At 36.7% G+C, this 22,777-nt stretch overlaps 3 protein-coding genes across 3 annotated transcripts; all 3 read right to left on the bottom strand.

The window, feature by feature from the left end:
• Nucleotides 1-573: 573 nt before the first annotated feature.
• LOC122663176 lies at nucleotides 574-3,825 on the bottom strand. The gene is made up of 7 exons (XM_043858879.1): nucleotides 3,654-3,825; nucleotides 3,463-3,549; nucleotides 2,839-3,033; nucleotides 1,923-2,084; nucleotides 1,748-1,801; nucleotides 1,484-1,630; nucleotides 574-951 (listed from the first exon to the last, which is right to left on the bottom strand). The coding sequence occupies exons 1-7, from the start codon at nucleotides 3,822-3,824 to the stop codon at nucleotides 574-576; spliced, it is 1,194 nt and encodes a 397-aa protein (XP_043714814.1). The 5' UTR covers nucleotide 3,825.
• A 10,196-nt stretch (nucleotides 3,826-14,021) lies between these two features.
• LOC122663175 (L-type lectin-domain containing receptor kinase IX.1-like) lies at nucleotides 14,022-15,260 on the bottom strand. Its single transcript, XM_043858878.1, has one exon. The coding sequence runs from the start codon at nucleotides 15,258-15,260 to the stop codon at nucleotides 14,022-14,024; it is 1,239 nt and encodes a 412-aa protein (XP_043714813.1).
• Nucleotides 15,261-18,950: 3,690 nt separating this feature from the next.
• LOC122663173 (L-type lectin-domain containing receptor kinase IX.1-like) lies at nucleotides 18,951-21,121 on the bottom strand. The gene has a single exon (XM_043858877.1). It carries the CDS (start codon nucleotides 21,119-21,121, stop codon nucleotides 19,010-19,012), a length of 2,112 nt encoding a protein of 703 aa, XP_043714812.1. The 3' UTR covers nucleotides 18,951-19,009.
• Between the last annotated feature and the right edge of the window lie 1,656 nt (nucleotides 21,122-22,777).

Below are 22,777 nucleotides of genomic sequence, written 5' to 3'. Positions count from 1 at the left end.
TCATTTTTATAAAAGTTATCCGATTTAATCGAAACTTTACGTGAAAGCTTAATATGACCAAATGAGGTCATCCAAAGTGTTTCAAACTAAATTGGGTAGTCCAAATACCGAGAATCGTGTCAAGGGCAAAATAGTCATTTTTACAAAGGGTGTTGGATTTGGGTGAAACTTCAAATGTGGAATTAAAATGGTTAAATACAGCTCTGTTAGGGGTTCAGGCTCTATTTGGGACAGTTTGATTACAAAAAATGAATAGGGATAGTTTGGCAATTCTTGCCATTCAGTCACCCCACGAGTTACGTCATTGACCATCATTGCCAAAACACACTTCTAAGGTGTCAAACTGTGGTGTCTACAGTACCCTACTTGTCTTTCTTATCATATTCTATTCTTTCAAATTTCAAACTAAAAAATTTAAAAACAAGGGCAAGAGATCTCACACAAATTTTCTACCATGTAACAAGTTATATGAGATTGAAAGTAAATAGCTTTCTGTTTTGCACATAATAAAATGGGGAAATTAAAGAAAAATCTTATTAATTTATTCATAACTTAAATCATTTTTACAACACTTTAACATTGAGTCCCACCAGGTCCACCATAGGTGATAACTCTATCCCATTCAGGTTGTGTCCTGGCATCAATTATCTTATAGCAATTAGGTTTAGTTGCATAAGGCCGAGTGTCACCATAGTTAACCCACTGAAGGTCTGGCTGGAGAACCTGTATCCTGGAAGTGGAACAACTCTTGCCATAGAAATTGGTTCTAACAGGAAAATGACCACTTCCCATTGTAGGCCATTGCAGGCCCGAGGGATTTGTATTATAAACCTCACCTCCCCAATCAACTCTATTTGCTGCACCATTGGCTAAACGATTGAACAGTTCCTTTGGCCAATAACCCATCTGTTCTGTGTTAGCAAATACCCACCAATTCTGGGTCTCGCTATCCTACAAAAACAAAATTAAAACATGCATTAGTTCTTAACTTCTTATACTAACTAGTACTATTTTATTTTGTTTAAGGGAAATGGTTCTCTGAAAGGCAACGTGACCTCTTTCCGCCTTTTATGGGGGTGATCGAGGCTGTCATTTCGCCCCATTCTGTGTTTGGGCACAGGGACCATGCATGCACACTCCTTGACAGACTATTTATCCCTAAATTTAATTTCCCCCATTTTTTAGGGTTTTCTTCTCTATCACGCTTATTCACGCTTCACACTTCACACTTTGTCACATGATAGGTAGTACATGTGATAAGAGGACCTGACAATCTTCTCATTGGTAAAATTTTAACTTATAAAGAGTAGAGGAAATTTGGCACTGTGATGTATATGCGATCCTCTATCAAATGAACTAATCCATGCATGTATGTCAAGTGACAAATAGTGAAGCACTAAACCAAGATCCTTTAATTTAAATTTTTGACTAATTTTTTTTTAAATCAATTATTTATTTACAACTTTTAAAAATGTATACCTACCTGGAAGACTGTGATAGTAACATAATATGATGTACCATCATAAGTGGACGTTTCACTGAACGTAGTATCAATTGGTACTCCATTATTCACTAGCACAAAACCAGGGCATAAAAGATTATGGCAGCCAGTATTTTCATAACCATCGCTCTGGTAATCATGATTAGAAACAAATTAATGATAATGGAGTTAGAGAGAGTCAATAAATAGTTTCAATCAAATAAAAGGAATGGAAGCTAGCCAGAGTTGGTGAAGAAGCAAGCTTACTGTCCAATATACAAACAACCTAGTTTTGCGGTCACCATTTAACTGAGGATATACCTGAGAAATTAATTAAAATTAATTGAAGATTAAGATGGGTTTTAACTTCTTAATTAATTGTCTCCTCCAAAATATTTTCGAATTCACTAATTGGATATTAGAGATGATGAGAAATACTTACTATCCATCCTGCTTCAACGGTCTCAATTGGCAAGTTGCCCCCTTCATTGGCAATCCACAATTGAGAAAGGCTAAATTGGCTATCGTCGTACACAGTTGGGTTCCATAAATTAACTGATGCACTGGATCCCAAAAATTCTCCACGGCTTTGTGTCACAGCCCACTAAAAAATTTATGAACTTCATTAATTATATATTTTTGCAGTCAAGATCTTGAAATATAATTCATAATTGTAGTAATTAGGCAGAGAAACTCACTACTTATATTTGCATATGCATCATGAGAGGGAATGAGAGGGAGAGAGAGAGAGAGTGAGTATTATCATTTTGCTTAAGTAGACTAGTTTTCTACGAATTCGGATCAGCTACCCACATGGGTTGTGGGTCCCACACCCTAGAGACAGGTTACAGAGCCCCATGGACGGTTTCGATCTGTCCCCACCCGTCCCTATGTGGGTAGCCGGTCTGAACTCGTTTTCTACTACTATAATTTTGATATTGGAAAAAATTTTCCTTCACCATGTAACCATCCTAGGGTTCAGAAATCCCTATAGGATTTTAATGTGTTCTTCAAAATATCTTCCTTAAACCTTTCCATGCGCATCTGAAGTCCCACGATAAATATTGGTGACTTAAGAAAAACTCGTCTTCATGATATATTGAACAACAGAAAATTATCACATCAATTTGCGTGCCCATCAATTTCCTCAATTCCCTCTAATATAGGGAGGTGGATCCCACCCAGGTAGTGTGTTTGCCCAAGGGGTAGAGTGGTCATTTCCACCCCCTATTAGATGGAATTGAGAAAATTGAGGGGCAAGTAAATTGACGGGATAAAGATCCACAAGAAAGAATCTCCTCACCATAAGCATCTAAACCCTTTTATTGAACCTCAAAGTGCAGCACAATTACACTTACATGATGTTCTGATCCTTTGATATCCTTCCTTCCAAAAGATGAAACTGAATTGAATCTCAATATGTCTTGAAGTTGAAGCCTTCGAACAGGAACTGATCCAACAGGACATCCTTCACCTTTGAGTCCTATATATGAACGTGTACGGTTTGATCCTTCAGTATCCTTCACCCACTCTGGTATAGAAGTTGGTTTCATCTGTATAGTAGAGTACAAAAATCAAACTCATTGTATAAATGAAGTGGATTAAAGAATGTTTGGATTTTGCGAAAAGGTCCAGGAGTGTGACCCTACGAGAGTGGGTGCGGAAACATCAATAGGGTTGGAAGTTTCAGCTTTCATGTGGGGTGGGGTGGTCATTTCTCCCCATCCTGTGTCTGGGCACAGGAACCATACTCCTTTTCCCATTAAATTTTATACTATATTCTCAACACTTTATTTCACCATATGACGAACTGCCTTAGATCTAGCTCTACAAGAAAGTAAAGCTCTACTTTTCAATAATAGGAGACAGATAGACATACGGAGATGTTAATACATGTTTCACAGCCGGACATGGAACTCAATCCTTAAAAAAAAAAAAAAAAAACTTTAAATAAATTGTAACGCTAGAATCAGACATCTTACCTGAATTGTATGGTTCTTAAGAGCAGGATGTTCAAAAGCAAGTTGTTTATCTATGATCACGCAATCATAGATATCCCCATTTTCAGCCTATATGAAAAAAATATAAATCAATAAGATAATATTACATTAAAAAAAAAAAAAATCCATGCACACCCTTTAATTAGTTCTGAATTGGAGGTATATATATATACCTGAATGCTCTTAACACTGGGTCGACGGGAAAGCTTCACTAATCGCTTTGCTTCCCAGTAATCTTCTCTTGACATACGTCTTCCCTCTATAAAAGTATAACTAGAACCCCAAAAAACTGTTACCCACAAAAAAATTGTGGTTTTCATTACAAAACTACCATGGGAAATCATTTTGAGCTAATTGTTGATAAGGATGCGGTAGACTACTCCAAATCCTAAGTAGGTTTTATAGAAAATATTTATGCAAAATTGGTAAGCTGACCAGTCAATTTTTTTTTCTTTAGAAGGATTGGAAAATTATCACCTCAATTTGTCTACCCATCAATTTTCTCAATTCCCTCTAATAGAGGAAGGTGGACCTCACTCGAGCAGTGTGTTTGGTCAAGGGGTAGGGTGGTCATTTCCGCCCTCTATTAAATGGAATTGATAAGGATATACCTCAATGGGGGGTTACACTCGGATACAAATAACCGTTACCATTGAAGATAAGGATCAATTCAATTCAAAAATTCAAGCAATCAATTCATTGTGCAACAACTCCCACAATTGTGGCATGTAAAGCTTATATATAGAAATACATATTCTCCCCAAAATCTTAAGGGAGAAAATTCAAAATCAATATTTATTATTTTGATAATTGAAATACCACAATTACTATTATTGAAACATACCAAAAGTATATTTACTAAAAAAAAAAAAAAACCTTCCAGAAGTATCTTGGTTTAGTAAAATTATAGGCATATTAGGTAAATTTATATGTTAATTAAACTTTTTTTTTTTTATATAATTGCCATATCAATTTTATGTCAAACGTATGAGATAACTTGGACCAGTTACAATTATTTTATTTTCTCTAGAGCATACTATGTATATGTTCTTAGCTAGCTTTGGAATTCTTCCTATACCCAACAGGGTTTTAGGAATCGGTATTGGATATAGGATTGGTCTCATACCAAGTAGGATCATGATCCTCTATTGCTAAGCTGCTTGGCGGAACTGTGCAGCCCAGACATAGTGAGGTGCGCAATGACCGCCTTACCCCCACTCGAGCAAGGCTTATGGGCAAGGTAAGGCGGTCACTGCATGCCTCACTGTGTCTGGGCTGCACGGTCCTACCTGGTAGCTCGGCAGTAGAGGATCTGGATTGATACCATGCATGAATAAGATTTACTCACCATCAACTCTCATTCATTAGTTTGTGGACTCACCAAGAGAGAGAGAATTTGCCTTATTTGTTTTTAATAAATAGAGTAAGAATCTTGGGAGTGGTGATAAGGATTTCTTGCAAAAAAATTAATGTAAATAAAAAAAAAAGAAACGTGGAGAACAAAGAGATAGAAAATTGGAGTGAGATATGCCTCAATTGTCCTCCCTTGTTTTATTTGTGGTAAATCTTGATTAACACAACCTTTAACCTGGATCATTATTCAAGCAATATTCAAAATCTTACTTAACTAATTTGAGCATTTTTTTTATTGTCTAAATTGCATCAAAAGTCATTAATTATCACTTGATTTTAATCAAATGATTCACAGGTTGGTTGCATGGAATATATACTACTTACAAGGCTAAGTAGAGTTCTTTTTACCCATTTGTCTCAAAATAAAATTGTATGATTTTAAACAACAAAAACTTTGTGTTTTCCAAACTAAATGGGGTCAACTATGATTTTAACTCAAGAAACAGCTTCTTCGCAAGCGGGAGAAAGGTTACATACATTATGACCCTCACCGGACCCCACAGTGCGGGAGCCTCATGGATATGCCATTTACAATTGAAGCATATTCTTATATTAAAGATTTTAAACAAAATAAATGTAATTATGGAGATTTTTTTTGGGGGGGGGGGGGGGAATGAAACTATTTGGAATAAAACTAATTTTATTCTCTTTAGATGTCATTTTTCTATCATAGGCATGAAATTAGCTGGACTGATTACCTATATTACCATTGTTTTTATGGGTAGCTACTCTAAATATGTACTTATGGAAAATATTTTATGCAAAATATTAAATTTAAATACTCCCTTTGTCCCACAAAGACTATTCATTTTTATAAATCTCACTTTTTGAGGTAATGTAGTTATATCATTAATTAATTTTATTTGAAGCAGTTTCCAAAATATCTCCCTTTAATCTCTTTCTCATTCATTTAATTTTTCATTTCTAAATTTAAATGAATACACAATAAAGGGTACTTAAGGAATGTGATCATAATGCATTTAGTCAAAAGCTAAACTAAGAGTTCGGTTTACCCAAAAAAAAATAAATAAATAAATAACTAAGAGTTCGGGATATAAAAAGAGTCCAAATAAGAGATCAGGATTGTCTCCAGAGAGCCCAGCGCCCAAGGTGCTGTCAAGGGGCATCCAATGGCTAAGCTGTGTCGCGTGCATGCCTAGGAATGTGTGCGGCACAGTCCAATGGTTGGTAGCACACTGGGCATGCTGGGCTCCCTGGAGACGAGCTAAATTTCCAAATATGAACGTATTTGTTGGATGGAGGAAGTCACTTTTCTACCCTTGGTATAAAACTATTGTAATTAATATTTTTGGCTATCATTTTTTTTCACCTTTGCCTTAAATTTGAATTGGTTATTATTGTTATTATTAGACCTTATAGTCAATGGCAGGAATTGTGGCATCATCCGCCATGTTGCAGAACTAGGCGGTCCATGGAGTAAAGCTCGTCAACACTGGATTGTGTATAGAAATTAGGAAAAATTACACCCACTTCCTTATAATTTGCCTTAATTACATCTCCTCTCTTATATTTTGAATAATTACATTCATACCCCCTTTGACAAACGATGTTAACCTGGTGTTAATAGTTTGGAAAAGACCATTTTACCTTTACATTAAAACATCTCAAATATCCCTTTGGCTGACGGTGTTAACCTGGTGTTAGTGATGCAGGGTGATAAGAGTTTGAGCTTTTGTTTGAATTTGAATTCTCTCAACTTCACCGTTTTGGTGTTTGTGAGGTATTGTATTTATATTCAATCTGTTACAAGATAATGACGTTACACGTAACTCTAGTTGTCACATAGCAAAAGAGGTAAACATAGGAGTTGTTTGCTTAACTTAGGAGATAGCTTTTGAGATGAATTCTCGGTTGAGGACTCCTTATATGAGTGATCTTGTAACCTTTGGGTTGTTATGCTTTCACACACCTTCAAGCGAAATGGGTGTACTTGATTTGTGAGCTTGTCCCGAAGTAATTTAAATATGGAGTGTGCCAATGGCTTAGTCATTACATCTGTTGTTTGATCTTGAGTGCAGAGAAATCGAACATCGAGAACCTTCTTGGAGACCTGATCATAAACGAAATGATGGTCGATATTGACATGTTTGGTTCTGGCATGAAGGACGGGATTGGTGGCCAAATATGTGGCACCAATATTATCGCACCAAATTAATGGTAGATTTGTTAATTTGCAACCCAAATCACGTAGCAGAAATTGGAGTCAAATTAATTCGAATATTCTATTCGCAATTCCCTTGTACTCTGACTCTGTGCTTGACCGTGCAACTGTTGGTTGCTTTTTCAAATTCCATGAAATTAGATTTGGAGCAAAATAAACACAGAAACCACTGGTTGCCTTGCGGTCATTAGGGCACCCAGCTCAGTCAGCATCAGTGAACGCGGCGGTGAGTTCAAATTTCTCAATAGGTTTAATTGAGATTCCATAATGTGTGGTGCCCTTGATGTAGCAAAGTATGCGTTTGACAGCCATCCAATGATTCAATGTTGGACAGTGCATAAACTGACATACCTTATTCACACAGATGAGAGATCAGGACAAGTCAATGTAAGGTACTGAAGAGCACCCAGTGTGCTTCTATATAATGTAGCATCTGGAAATGTCGGTCCTGTGTCTTTTCTAAACTTGGACCCAGATGGAGTCATTGGTGTTGAACATGGTTTTGAGTTAACCATATCAGTCCGGTTCAGTAAATCCATGGCATACTTGGACTGTATGAGGAAAATACTATTGAACGAGTGATGAGACTCAATGCCAAGTAAATAGTTTATGCGTCCCAAATCTGTTATGGCAAATTCAATACCCAATTCTGAAATTAGGGGAGAAACCGCATCAGGTGCACTTCCAGTTATTATGATATCGTCAACATAGACGAGTACCAATAGGACTGTATTAGCAACCCTTTGAACAAATAAAGAAGAATCAGATTTGGACGGTTGGAATCCAATAGACAAAAGGTAGGAACTGAGACGATAACACCAGGCTTGTGGCACTTGTTTTAGGCCATATAACACCTTACGCAGATAGCAAACATGATTTGGATGTCGTTGATCAACAAATCCCTATGGTTGAATCATATATACATCTTCAACAAAAGTGACATTTAAAAATGCATTTTAAACATCTAGTTGTCGGATGGTCAAACCAAATGTCACTGCAACAGCACAATACGTATAGTTGTAGGCTTAACCACTGGACTGAATGCCTCATCATAATCAAAGCCAGATTCTTGTGTAAATCCCTTAGAGACCAGACGTGCTTTATACCGATCAATAGTACCACCAAACTTGGTTTTAATTCGATATACCCATTTACACCTAACCACATTCATGAGTAATTTATATAGAACCAAGTCTTATGTCCCATTCCTGACCAAAGCATTAAATTCAACTGCCATGGCTTTCCTCCATTGAGAATTTTTATTGACTGATGTGAAGCATGTGGGTTCAGTAGGAATAGAGGATTGTAAGGTTGGGATATATGCAATTCGGTGGAGTAGGCTTTTGGTTTTCTAATGTTACTCTTTGACCGAGTTTGAATTGGATGGGTGGTTTTAGAATTCTGGTATGTAGTTGGTAGTGGTAAATTTGGTGGTGAAGGAATGGCTGATGGTGTAGGCCGAGTGGAATCTGGAGGGGAACCAAAGAAGGTATAGGAACTGGTGCTGATGAAGGAGTGAGTCGTTGGTGCACCCCTTGGCTGGTAGTAGTTAAGGGTAACTGAAAAATAACAGGTGAGAAGGATTTCACCAGTGAGGAAATTGGCGGTGATGAACCCACAAATGGAAAATGCTTCTCATTAAATACGACATGGCGTGAAATATACATTCGGCCAGTTGGAAGATGGAGACATTGGTACCCATTGTGTTGAACAGAATAGCCCAAAAACACACACTATAGTGATCGAGCATCCATTTTGTGATTTTGATAAGGTCATAATTAACCATGGGTAACAGGCACATCCAAAAACAAGCATCATAGAATAGTCTCGTGCCTTCTTAAACAGCGTTTCTTATGGGGATTTATTATATAGCACCGATGTTGGCATCCGATTGAGTAAAAATACTGCCGTACAAAAAGCATGATCCCAATAAGACTTGGGTACACCAGCTCGATTTAGAAGTGTAAGCCTAGAGTCAATGACGTACCTATGCTTCCGTTCCACAATACCATTTTGTTCCTGTGTATGAGGACATGAAATCGACAACGGAGATGGACCCTATAAATCAGAATGAATTAATTCCAATGATGCAGTACTACGAGTAAAAGAAGAATTAAAAGGTAAATGATAAGATTTCCTTAAATTGCTAGGCTCACAAAAAGTAGATGAAGAATAAGAGGACGCTAAAGGTAAGGCATTCTTTTTAATTATTGATGTCACCACACGATGAGCGGGATGGCCAAATCGATCGTGCCATACCATAGCAGGAACTTGTTCACCAACATATGTAGTTGGAAAGACCTGAGCAGACATTAGAAGCACCATTGAGGACATAGAGACCATTCTTACTCTGGCCGCGCAGAAGGATATTTCCTGAGTATGGATTCTTAACACTACAAAAATCAGGATGAAATTTAAACACACAATTGTTATCTTTTGTGAACTAAGAAACAGATAGAAGAATTTTATATATATTTGGAACATGAAGTGAAAAGGTAGATACAGGTATACTCAAAATAGATGAACCAATATGAGAGATTATCAAACCTGATCCATTGGCTACCTGAACTTGATTTGAGCCATTATAGGTGGATGGAATTGATAGATTGGCCATATCCGCCATGAGGTGATGGGTTACACCAGAATCTGGATACCAGGCATCATATGTAGTAGTAGTGTTGGATGGTGCAGCATACTTAGCAGTTGGAGCATTATGTTGTTTGGTATGACATGAAAATAATCATCAAAGCCAGTATTTTTTATTTTGGTATACCTTCGAGGATTCAAATACCTCTTTAACTAGGGCATCATTATTGGTTTTCTTACTTCATTATAAGCAATTTTTTTTTCTCTGTTTCCCTCTAGGCTTTATATTACAATTTTACATCACAGTCTGTATTGTATCTTGGGGTAACTATTTCTGATTTTTTTAGCTTCCTATTCTGACCCTCATTTGAAACTCTCTGTAGAATTACTATAAAACATTGGAACTGGACTTTAGCGCAACTGAGGATACTATAAGGTCCAACTATATTCGTCTTGCATTGCTGCATACTTTGGTTTCAACATAATGTAGCTTATGGCATCGAACAGCTTATGCCCAAACACATGGGCACAGGGAATTACTTTTGCACTCCATGGAAAATTGGAAATTCCTAGAGGTGCGGCAGTCATTTCACGCACCTTTATGTCTGTGCAAAGGGACAGTGCATTGCATGCGTCGAACCAAAAAAAATTATATTGGCATCTTACACGCCAAACCAATAACATAATGTGATGCAGTATATTTAATGGGGAGAGAGAAGGAGAAAAGAGGAGAGAGGGAAGAGAGAAAAAAGAATGTGAGATAAATGTGGTTTGTTTTACTCTGATCAACAAATTAGTAAACTGCTAACAAGTTTGGGTGTATCTTGTTGTCACCAAAATGGTAAAGTGAGAAGTTGTAACTTTCCTTTCGGTTCCTCTATCTTTTAATTCCAGAAAAAAAAAAAAAATTTGGTAGAAATTTCAAAAATTATTTACTGTAAGGTAAAAACGAGTTTTCAAAATAATTTGAAAATGACTTATCATTATATCATCTTTCAAAGTTGTCCATATTTTCAAGTAGACGTATGAAATGACTAGAATTACCCTCATTAGAAAAACTGCGTTATACTAAAATGTTAAAAAAGTAAGAATTCTTCTTTTGCCAACCTTGATTACAACAAGATTTTTCCAATATGTTTTACTAATAAGATAGCATAGATAAGGTGAGTGAAGCTTATTTATCTTCAACAAAAGGTTATGGGAAGAAGAATTCTGTCTGGTCGTGTGGCCCCTGCACCAGCGTGGGGGCCAATTAGGGGACGCGCATGGAGCATCGACCAAAGGAATTTGTCATTTTGTAGGGGGCATGGCAGTCATTTCAGGAAGGCTTTGTCTGGACGTAGGGTCCATGCGACTAGGCAGCATTCATTTTCCCGAACCCTATTTATCTGAAGGGAAAAGGATCTATGATCCAACGAGATAGGCTGTGCTAGTAGCTTTGAGTCTATCTCTCTTCTCCTTAGATGAAATGACCTTTTTGCCCCTCCTATGATCGATACCATTTTCTCGCAACACATTGGTGTCCTCCCTATATTGCTTGCACATATAACCCTCTCTTGTCTTAAAATAGAATGACTCTTCTATAAATTGCTATGGATGAGTTTGAAGCCATCTATTTCTCCTCTAATTTAGATTTTCATTTCCGTAGGCCCCATTTGTCTAGAGGAGATTTGGTGGGTATGATTCAAGGAATGAGAAAATTATACCTACTTTTCCATTTCATAGAAAATTAATGTTTTTGGTCAGTTGGGATGAAAACGTTATCAGACAACTTGGAGCCCGTTTGATAATCTTACGAGAAACAGTTTCTGGTGTTTTTCAATTATGAGAAACGGAAAAACACCTAAAATTCGTTTGATAACGAAGTGTTTTTTATGACTGTTTTTGGAAACATAAATCAAAATTTATGCTTCCTGGAAGACTTTTGACAGAACATGTTGGACATGTTCTGTTGTTTCTTGGCTGAAAAGTGGAAAAGTGTGTCCGATAAAAACTTCTATATTCGTTCACTATGCTCTTTTGTAAAATTGGAAAAGTGTGCCAAAAATATCCTTTTGTTAATGAAAAAAAAAAGAGTTTTGCTTGTTTCCAAGAACAGATTTACCAAGCAGGTAAAAAATGATTTCTCAGCACAAAAAATGAAAAAACTATTTTACTGTTTCTCAGCACATAACCAGAACAGAAACACCCGTAAGGTTATCAAGCTCCTCAGCAAAAAAAAAAGGGTTTTGCTCATTCATTTGTTTTTCTTGTCAAATGAAATAGAAATTCTAAAACAGCTCCTCAGTTATTTCAGAATTTCTATTCCACTTGATTTCAATTTCACTGAAATAAAATACAAAAATAAAACCAAACAATTTCCAAAGTAGAAATCACCCACTGAAAGTGAAATAGAAATCATACCAAATCAGGCCATAGATGTGAGATTTTTCTCTATCACCGCTAATATCATACACAAGCACAGGCTTTACCCTCTTTTCTTGTAGTTTTACATGAGGCAAAAATCATGTAAAGCTTAACAAAAAAGTCAAAATATGAATAGCTGTATCGTAAAAGTTGACATGCATGTGACCAATCAATTCCCCCCCCCCCCCCCAAGCTACCCAAAAAAAACAAATACATTACAACTGAGCTGCCCAATGTTTAAGAAAACTACGTTTTGGGTATTTCATGTTTCAAATATGGTATTCCAAACATAATTCTTATACATAAAGTACCTCAAGTGTAATTTAAGTGAAAAAAATTCATTCATTGTTTTGTCTTCTGGTTGGTTTTCAACAAGGACTTTCCAATAAACAAGGTTTCTTTGATAAACACATAATTTTGAGAATCAATAGTAGATTGGCATAGAAATCTTCTAAATTTTCAGGAAATAAAAAATAAGGAGAGGGATGGGTGTACTAGTAGTATACTATATGCTAGCATCCTATGTGTCTATGTCTCTCTTCCCACCTTTGAAATGACTCCCTTACTCTTCAGAGGGGGAAGAGAGAGAAACACATAGGGTGCTAGCATACAGTATACCGCTAGCATACCCAACCTTTTCCCTAAAAAATAAAAAACAAATTACTGCAAGCATTAGGAGCAGGATGGCCTATACTATTTCTAATATGAAAGGATCTTATTATAACCAAAGTAATGAATTAAGAAGTTTGACTATTTTTTTTATCTTTTTAAGATAAAACACTTTTTTTCCAATGAGGGTAATTCCTGTTATTTCACATAATAATTCCATTAAATAGTTTTTAACTTTTTGGAGACCTTTTTTAACTATACATTAAATACAATAGTAAATAACTCTTGGGAATAGACAAGGGGCAATTAAAAGAAGATTACAACTTCTTAGATCACCACTTTGGTGACAACAAAAAAACACCTTAAGATATAAGGGGAAAATAACGCTACCTGGCCTCGTGGCCCCTGTGCTTAGACAAAAGGGGCGTAAAATAACTACCCCACCCCCATGAAAAGGCAGAAATCTTGCCTTTCATGATGCTTGTGTGCATATTCCCACTAGCCCTGTACCAGCAACCCGGAAGCATTTTCTTGCCTAATATATAAATATAAATGTGTGTTTCTTTCATAAAATTGTAATTATTTAAAGTTGTACACAAATCTTTATAGAACAAGTTAATGAAATCAATGTTTCTCACTATGCTATTATAGTAACAACATGAATAAAGAACCGAGGACCATTAAACTACTGTAAAAATGAATTCATATATTGGCAACTGTTATTTACATTCATAGGCAGTCAACACAATTTTGAGAAACTAATTATTGGATGGGAATCTCTCCCCTAAGATTGTTTTCACATCTCTATTGTATAGCCCAACATGTCATAAGAGTTTTATCTTCATATTCCCAAAGTTTTTTAATTGAAAGTTTTCGGTTTTCAATCAATTTTAAAGTTTTGTATTACCACATTGGAAAATTGAATAGGTTGGAGCTTTGTCCGTAGAGTGTAAGCTCCCAAGAGATCTGGGGTTTGACTCTCATGTCTTTACCTTTCTCCTTCCTTTGTCCCTCTATATCCCCCTTTGTATTATCAAACAAAATTTAAGCCCCAATGGATATGCCACATGAAAGACATTTAGCACATTATCATCTATTCATCTGTAAACCAATCAGATTTTCCCAAGCAGAGATACAGAACTTCAAAAAATGATTGATTAAGATAGAAGGATGAAAAGTTTTAACATGGACCATAAAACATTGTTACCTTGATCATAAACTGTATATTTCATTATAAAGTTGGGAATAAATACACAAAAATTCCATCTAATATGACAATACCTAAACAAAGAAACTCAATACAGGGATTGCATTCTTGAACTTAAAGACATTACAATATTTTTGCTTAACGTGGATTATTCAAGAGGGATATAGGAGCTGATGACCAGTTTAACTTGGAGGAATCAGTGGTGCCACTGTTGGATGAAGGTTGGAATGATGAAATCGAGAATGAAGAGGTTTCATATATGGGCACAGGCATCTTACTTGGGAGAATGGGCAGTGGAGCATCAAATTGGAGAACATGAATAGCTTTTTCAATAGAAGGTCTGAGTTTGTATTCTGGGTGAGCACACCATAGCCCAACAATCATCAAACACTCTACTTGTTGCTTGTCAAATTCTTCCATGCCTTGACTTGGGTCAGCAGCTTCAAGATGTTTTTGTGTTCCATAGAGATCCCAAACCCAGTTTACCAAACTTACTTCACTTGGGTCAGCCTTATTCTTAATGGGCTTTCTCCCACAAGCAATTTCTAAGAGAACAATGCCAAAACTATACATATCAGATTCTTTAGTAGCCTTACCAGTAATCATATATTCAGGCGCCATGTATCCCATGGTACCAGCTATATTGGTTGTTTGTGTTTGTGATGCCGTATTATTGTCTCCTGTGCTACCATCTACATTGATGGTTACTTGTGAGTACTCTTCCTCGCGTTCCACAAGCCTAGCCAGGCCGAAATCCCCAAGTTTAGCATTGAAATGGGTATCTAGAATTACATTACTGGATTTAATATCCCTGTGGACAATGCATTGTTCCCACCCTTCATGCAAATACTGTAATGCAGAGGCCAAGTCAAGAGCTATCTTGTACCTTGAATCCCATGTCAAGGAACCCGTGTTTCGAAATAGATGGAAATCAAGGCTTCTATTTGGCATGAACTCATATACAAGAAGTAGCTCTTTCCGTTGGTGGCACCAACCAATAAGTTGCACAAGCGTCCTATGCCGCAATCGACTAATGATCTTCACCTCCGATGCATATTCCTTTGTCCCCTGTTTAGATCCTTTAGAGATCCTCTTCACAGCGATATCCTTATTGATATCACTTAAGAAGCCTCTATAAACACCTCCAAATCCTCCCTCTCCAAGCTTTTGTTCCTCAGCGAAGTTCCTAGTTGCTTGAGCCAATTCAGCATATTGGAACTCCCTAGGTGCCATGGGAATATCTAAGATCATATCATCATCATTTGCTTTGCTTTGTTGTTTCTTTCTCCGCTTGATAAACCAAAACACACCCAAGGCAATAATAACAATGGCGGCAGCTCCGCCCACATGCGCTCCCACCAACAACCCGACCCCCATATTTGCCTAGGGAGCTCTAGATTTTTTTTTTTGTTAAAATTGAGAACTTTTATATATTTTTCTTTAAAAGGGAGGAGGGGGGAGGGGGAGCTAGGGAGGGAGAAAGCCGGGAAGGTAACAGACAGAAGACTCAAACTTAAGATCTCTTGGTGAGCATGGGCATGAAGCGCACCATAGCTCACCAATTGTGCTAGGCAGCTGTTAATTTAACATTGTCTTTTTTCAAATAAAGAGGCACTGGTACAAGAGAGGCAGTGAGATTCATGTGCATCAAAGGTGGGTCCTACACCTCATGAACAATGAAATTCATGTGAGGTGATACCCCATGTGGGTAAAGAACCTGGAGTCTTTTTCTGTCCTTATAAGTTGTGATAAGACAAAAGTTATAAAAGCAAGAAATAGAATGAGCCCTGACAGAGATTGAATAAAGCTTTGGAATTTGGAGACATTTGCAATTCCCTAATGTGATATGAGCCATGATTTTGATTAATGGTTTGAAACTGTACCTTCAATGGGCTAATTGCCAAGGGAACTGAAGATTTATAATTCCTTGTAGTTGTTAATGTGAAGACAATTTGATATTGCCTTTTTTTCAAATAAAGAGGCACGGGTACAAGAAAGGCAATTGAATCTCCTTTTTTTTTTTTTTTTTGTCGGTTTCTTTAAATGAGAGAAGGACAAACAAAGCCAAGTGGTGGATAAGTCTAACACAATTTTTTTCTAAAATCATGATGTTGTGTCCGTCTTTGATACTGAATATTAGGTACTTGATCGATAGGTCAAAAGCTCTGGAGTTAATGGAATGTGTTAAATCAAGCTCTTTAACTTATTTCATATTAGATTGACTCAATCTATAACTCATACTCTAGATGGAGTCTCATTAGGCACATAACAGTTTACTAGTCAACCAAACTCCTCCATCTAAAAGAAATGGATTAAAAAAATCAATAAATACTCCTGGGTGTTATTTCCTTTTCAATGAACTAAAGATTTATAATTATTATTCATTAAAATTTTATTTAGTATGATTTATTTTTCAATTGATCTGACATACTTCTATATTTGGTTAAAGTCATGTCTTGTTGAATTTTGTTTCTTAAATTTTTTTCTCTTTCTTTTTGTTATTTTCATTGATCACCCTGACTTAGTCCAATTTTTATAATTAACAGGATCAGGTGCAGCACTATACATGATTCAGAATGTATACATTATTGGGAAAATTATAAGATTACACACTAATATGATTTCTTTTAGAAAACTAACCACCTATTGTTTTAGTTAACAAAAATACACAATATTAGATTTGGGTTTACAAAACTATCCAAATCAGTATGATTTGGATTATAAGATTGATATTTCTTTGAATTGTGAGTTTAAATAAATAAATTGTGAATTACTTGCCCCATATTTGTCATGAATGTGATTTTTTTTGCCTATAACCTATAGGGATAGGGATCTTTATCGCCCCCAGTATTGGGGGTGCTGCTGTGCGCATCGTGCGGTGCAGCAGTGATCATGTACGCACGGTGGGGCCCATTGTGCACACATAGCCGCTGCTGCACTGCACAATGTGCACAGCAGCGCCTCCAATACTTGGGGCGATAATTTTCCATAGGGATAAATAGGGTAAGGTAAGGCCAGTACCCGGATGCTACCCTACCCATTTGACACCCCGATCCAACAACCCGGATGGATGGCTTATTGAACCATTTCCTCATTTTCATTAACAGTCAATTCATTATAGGTCTTTACCTTAAAAAAAAAAAAAAAATCATTCTATGGTCTTAAAAGGCATGTAATGTTGGTTTTTAATTTATTTTTTATTCCTTGTTCTTCTATAGATATGCGACCCAATCCAGTCCAGGAACTCCAGTCAAACTTTTTTTTTTTATGTCTGTCAAGTCAAAGTCAACATTACCAAGATATTGACAAACTGTGGCGAAATATCAACCTTGTTCTTTTAAAATAAAATAAAATAAATTAAATAGGAAAAGAAAGAAAGGAAGAGAATAAAATTGGAGGTTTTACGGACGAAATCGTCAGACGTCCTGGCACAATTGAGAGGCTGTCAATCATTTCTCAAGATAAATCAAGAGACAATTTAGGGATTTCATTCTTATCATTCTGTTATATTTAATGCTATTTAGAAGGAGTATTACAGTTAGATAACCACACAGCACTCGCAATTCCCATGACTAAAACTATTCCCACGTACATGCAATTCTAACTATTACAGACACATAGAATCCTAAAACCATATAACTACTTAGATCCCTAATTTCACATAACTAACTCACACTCCAAAGCACATCTGCATGTTCCAAGCGCGCACATAACAAAGAATTAGTCCCTATTGAAATCTTTCAATTAGCTCAAAATGGTATAGAGGTGCTCCCGTACCTCATGCGTTTGCATCCGGCCTTTCTCATCTCCAAGTTGAATTAGATAATAGAGAGGTGATCTCATACCTAAAATATCAAGGCCAGCCGACCCCTCTTTAGTTGGTACCAATTCTTCAAGACATTAGTCAGCTTTCAGCCAGAGCTGATCAAGCTTGTTATTTCAACATTGTTCCTAAGGAGGTAAATTGAATTGCTCATTCCTTTGCTTAGAAGGTCCTGTCAAAAACACGTAATACGGTTTAACTGAATTTTACTTTTTGGGTTCATGACCTCTGTGCTACTCATGGTTCTAAGTATCGGTATCGTATCGCCCATATCGGGCAATACATATCGGTTTTACTAGTCACCGATATCAATACAATGCCGATACCGTATCGATAACACGATACGGACAAAGGGTAAAATGGTCAGAAAACTCATTTTTTAAGAAATTTCAAGGGTAATTTTGTCTGATACAATCGATCCAGGCTGATACCATATCGATATCGAATCGATTTTGCGTGTTACCAATACCCGTTGTGATACCATGCACTAAAACCATGGTGTCACTGAAGCCTTGTGTTTGTCATGTCAATCCCCTCAATAAAATGTCTCTTTAACAAAAAGAATTGTAGGGAACTAGGATTTCAGGAAAGACTTGGGTATTGATAAATGCCTTATATATTCATTCTTGCCAAAGTTGGTAGATGGTGGCACAAAACGAAAACTCCAAGACCTATGACCGAAGAGAATTTACCTCTAAATGATCTCAAGGCCCATTCCATTTCTTCCTCCCATGAGACAGGTCAATGGCTCTGAATTTATAGGGTCTTAATACCTCCTTCCACATTACTTGTTTGGTTAGCTTGAAAAGTTGCTCCTTACCACCTCATAACATTTTTGAATTTCCAGATTTTTTTATTGATGGAAAATTTTGCCAAACCATATTATAATTACAAAAATACCATTAATTTTATAGGCCCTCATAAAATTGCTGACTCTTCTCTCCCTCCAATGTCCTACTAAGTGGGCCCATATTTAACAAACCATGTGGGACCCATCAGTAGTATAAATTAATTTAATTTGAATACATAAAATATTAAAAGGGTATTTATATTTTTTTTTTCAAGTTTTAAGTTAACATCGTTAGTTCCAGGGGGTACAGTTGTAGATTTTTCAAATTGTGGGGTGGCATGACATTCGCACTAATACTAAGGGGGTACAAGAAATTTTCCCTATTCAAAATTACAACCAAGAGAGTTACAAGAGAGAAGTAAAAAAAAACAATGCAATCCAAAATCACATTAAAAGAGAAGAAAGAAAGAGTGAGAGAACTGCAATCTCGAACTTAAGACATTACATTTCTGCTTAACGTGGATTATTCAAGAGGGACATAGAGGAAGAAGATGAAGCAGATGATGATTTGTATAACTTGGAGGAATCAGTGGTGCCACTGCTGGATGATGCAATCGAGAATGTAGACATATTGAATGGAAGAGGGGATTTATTTGTGGGCATAGGCATCTTAGTTGGGAGAATGGGCAGTGAAGCATCAAATTGGAGAACATGAATAGCTTTTTCAATAGAAGGTCTGAGTTTGTAGTCTGGGTGAGCACACCATAGCCCAACAATCATCAAACACTCTACTTGTCTCTTGTCAAAATCCATACCTTGACTTGGGTCAGCCGCTTCAAGATGTTTTTGTGCTCCATAGAGCTCCCAAACCCACTTTACCAAACTTACTTCACTTGGGTCAGCCCTAGCTTCAATGGGCCTTCTCCCACAAGCAATTTCTAAGAGAACAATGCCAAAACTATAGATATCAGATTCTTTGGTAGCCTTACCAGTAATCATATATTCAGGCGCCATGTATCCCATGGTACCAGCTATATTGGTTGTTTGTGTTTGTGATGCCGTATTATTGTCTCCTGTGCTACCATCTACATTGATGGTTGCTTGTGAGTACCCTTCCTCATGTTCCACAAGCCTAGCGAGACCGAAATCCCCAAGTTTAGCATTGAAATTGGCATCTAGAATTACATTGCTGGATTTAATATCTCTGTGGACAATGCATTGTTCCCAACCTTCATGCAAATCCTGTAATGCAGAGGCTAAGTCAAGAGCTATCTTGTACCTCAAATCCCATGTCAAGGAACCCTTGTTTCGAAATAGATGGATATCAAGGCTTCCATTGGGCAGGAACTCATATACAAGAAGTAGCTCTTTCCGCTGATGGCACCAACCAATAAGTTGCACAAGCTTCCTATGCCGCAATCGACTAATGATCTTCACCTCCGATGCATATTCCTTTGTCCCCTGTTTAGACCCTTTAGAGATCCTCTTCACAGCAATATCCTTATTGAGATCACTTAAGAAGCCTCTATAAACACCTCCAAATCCTCCCTCTCCAAGCTTTTGTTCCTCATCGAAGTTCCTAGTTGCTCGAGTCAATTCAGCAAACATGAACTCCCTAGGTCCTCTGGGTATATCTAAGATCACATCATTTTCATCTGCTTTGCTTTGTCGTCTCCTTCTCCGCCTGATAAACAAATACAAACCCAAGACAGTAATAATCAAGGCGGCGGCAGCGGCTCCGCCCACAGCCAACCCCACCACCATCCTAATATTATTCGAGTTATAAATCACCAAACTCGAATTGAAATCCCAGGAGTTTAGCTGATGTAGCTCACCATTATATCCTGTGGCTGCAGAAAATCCAACAGTGATCTGTTCTGGAAGATATTTCCTGAGATCAACATTATAGTTGACACTACAGTTCTCACAGGAAAGAGATTTATTAGCACAAGTCAATATAACACTCAAGTTTTGAGAACTTGAATCATAATCAACCCAAGCCTCCCAAGGGCTACTATTAGCTCTCATCGATTTCCAAAAAGTAAAATTAAAACACGAGGTAGTGTTTGTAGAGTTGGCGGAAGAAATGTCAATACCTATGTGATTGTAATCTGGATCCCAATCATTCTTGTAAGTATCAAACTCTACTGCAATGACAGAATTATTTGTTTGGACACCAGTGGCATTGAAAAGACCAAGACCACCACCTCCATAATAATCATGGATTACAGAACCATTGGGAGCAAGGAAGACAGTAAGCCCATCTCCATAGCAATTTAGGCAGCCAACTTTGGTGTCTCCCAAGGTGAAGATGAAATGGGTTGTGAAATTGGTTAGGTTTCCAGTGTTCTTGTCCCAAAGCTGAACTGGAGTGTTATAAAACACTCCGCCAGTACTACCAGAAGGGCCTATATCTCTTCTATTTACTGTGAGATCGATCATTGGATCAGAGATTGTTGCATTTCCCTTGAGCACGACGATACTATCGATCTCTACTGATTGATTGAAATTGGAAAAGTTGAAGCTCAATGATGTTGCAGGAGGAGGGAGGATTAAAAGCAAGAAATAGAATGAGCCCTGAAAGAGAATGAAATATTTGCAAATCCCTGATGTGGTAAAAGCCATGATTAATAGGTTGAAGCTTTACCTTGAACAATTTGAATGGGCTAATTGCCAAGGGAACTGAAGATTTATAATTCCTTGTAGTTGTTAATGTGAAGACAATTTGACATTTACTTTTTTCAAAGAAAGAGGCACCGGTTCAAGAAAGGCAGTTAAATCTCTCGATTTTTTTTGTTTTTTTTTTCCTTTAAATGAGAACAGAACAAACGAAGCCAAGTAGTGAAAAGTTTAACATAATTTTTTCTGAAACCGTGACGTTGTGTCCATTTTTTAATCAAATATAATATACTTGATCGTTAATGGAACGCGTTAAATCAAGTCTTTTAACCTATTTCATACTAGATTGATTCAATCTATCACCCATACTCTAGATCGGGTCTCATTAGGCATATAACAATTTACTAGTCAAACACACTGCTCTCTTTGATTTTTAGTTTTTTGTAAATGTCAACTAGACTCCTCCATCTATAGGAAACGATAAGAAAATTTAATAAGAGAAAAGAAAACCTCATCACTTGAAATCCTCATGTACCTGGCGTTATTTCTAATGAACTAAAGATTTATAATTATCATTAATCAAATGACTAAGTTTTCCTCCATCCATAGTGGACGGTTCAGCCACCATCCCTGGGTTCACAAACTCCTCCCAAGGTTTTAATATGCTCTGAAATATCCTCCCGAGACCCTGTCCCGTCCCATTGTGAATGGAATGCCATTCACCGTGAAAGGGAAATGCGGTCCATTAATTAAAACTTTCTTTAGTATGATTTATTTTTCAATTGATCTTACATATTTCTATTTTTTGCTTGTATGTAAGGCATGCTGTGTTGAATTTTGTTTCTTAAAATTTTTTCTCTTCTTTTTGGGTTTTCATTCATCACCCTGACGGCCTGACCAAGTCCAAGTAATTTTTTTCTTTCTAAAATATCTATCCAATCCACTCAAATTTGACACAACATGGAGTTCATCAATTTTGGGAAAATGAATGGATCATGTCCAATCATGATCTTTGTTAGCAAAAACACGTTTAAAATGGATGATCCATTATGACCTACATCTCGATTACACCAATTCCCCACTAATGGTGAAATGCCATCCAAAAGGACCAGGTGCAGCACTATACAAGATTTACCACCATACTCTTGGTTGTATACATTATTTAGAAAATTACAAGATTACATGCTAATATGATTTCTTCTATAAAACTAACCACCTACTGGTTTAGTTAACAAAAATACACAATATTGGATTTGGGTTTACAAAACTACCCAAAGCAGTCTTTGTTCCATAGTTAGCAAAAACGGAAACGGCAAAAAAAACAGAATCTTACGGTAAGGGTTTTAAACGGTAAAAAATTACAAACAGACAGTCAAATAAAATGGTCCACAAAACAGAGAATGGTAAAAAAGTAGAAAACGGACGGTATGAGTTTTAAAAGTTTATATTTTAAAAAACAGAATAAAAAAAACGGCACTATTCTCATATTAATTGAGGAATTTTTATTTGAAATACTTGCTTCTATTTTTGGTATCCATACATTGACCTTGAGTTGAAGGTTATATCATGAAAAATGTAGCCATTCGAGTCATCATTTACATCGGTGAAAGAATTAGGTCGATCAGAGTTCGAGAGAGAGAGATATGGTCAGTTAAGTCCCAG

The sequence above is a fragment of the Telopea speciosissima genome, chromosome 5 (assembly GCF_018873765.1).
Source record: "Telopea speciosissima isolate NSW1024214 ecotype Mountain lineage chromosome 5, Tspe_v1, whole genome shotgun sequence".
Classification (NCBI taxonomy): Eukaryota; Viridiplantae; Streptophyta; class Magnoliopsida; order Proteales; family Proteaceae; genus Telopea; species Telopea speciosissima.
Note: the sequence above shows the minus strand (reverse complement) of the source record. Positions and strands in the feature narration are given on the sequence as shown.

Excerpts from the sequence above, each read along its gene's own strand:
- LOC122663176 (XM_043858879.1), bottom strand. The coding sequence starts at position 3,824 with ATGATTTCCCATGGTAGTTTTGTAATGAAAACCACAATTTTTTTGTGG. Across the intron at positions 3,550-3,653 it reads CCAGTGTTAAGAGCATTCAG|GCTGAAAATGGGGATATCTA; the intron begins GTATATATATAT and ends TTTTTCATATAG. Across the intron at positions 2,085-2,838 it reads TCAAAGGATCAGAACATCAT|TGGGCTGTGACACAAAGCCG; the intron begins GTAAGTGTAATT and ends TAAATTTTTTAG.
- LOC122663175 (XM_043858878.1), bottom strand. The coding sequence starts at position 15,260 with ATGGGGGTCGGGTTGTTGGTGGGAGCGCATGTGGGCGGAGCTGCCGCC.
- LOC122663173 (XM_043858877.1), bottom strand. The coding sequence starts at position 21,121 with ATGGCTTTTACCACATCAGGGATTTGCAAATATTTCATTCTCTTTCAG.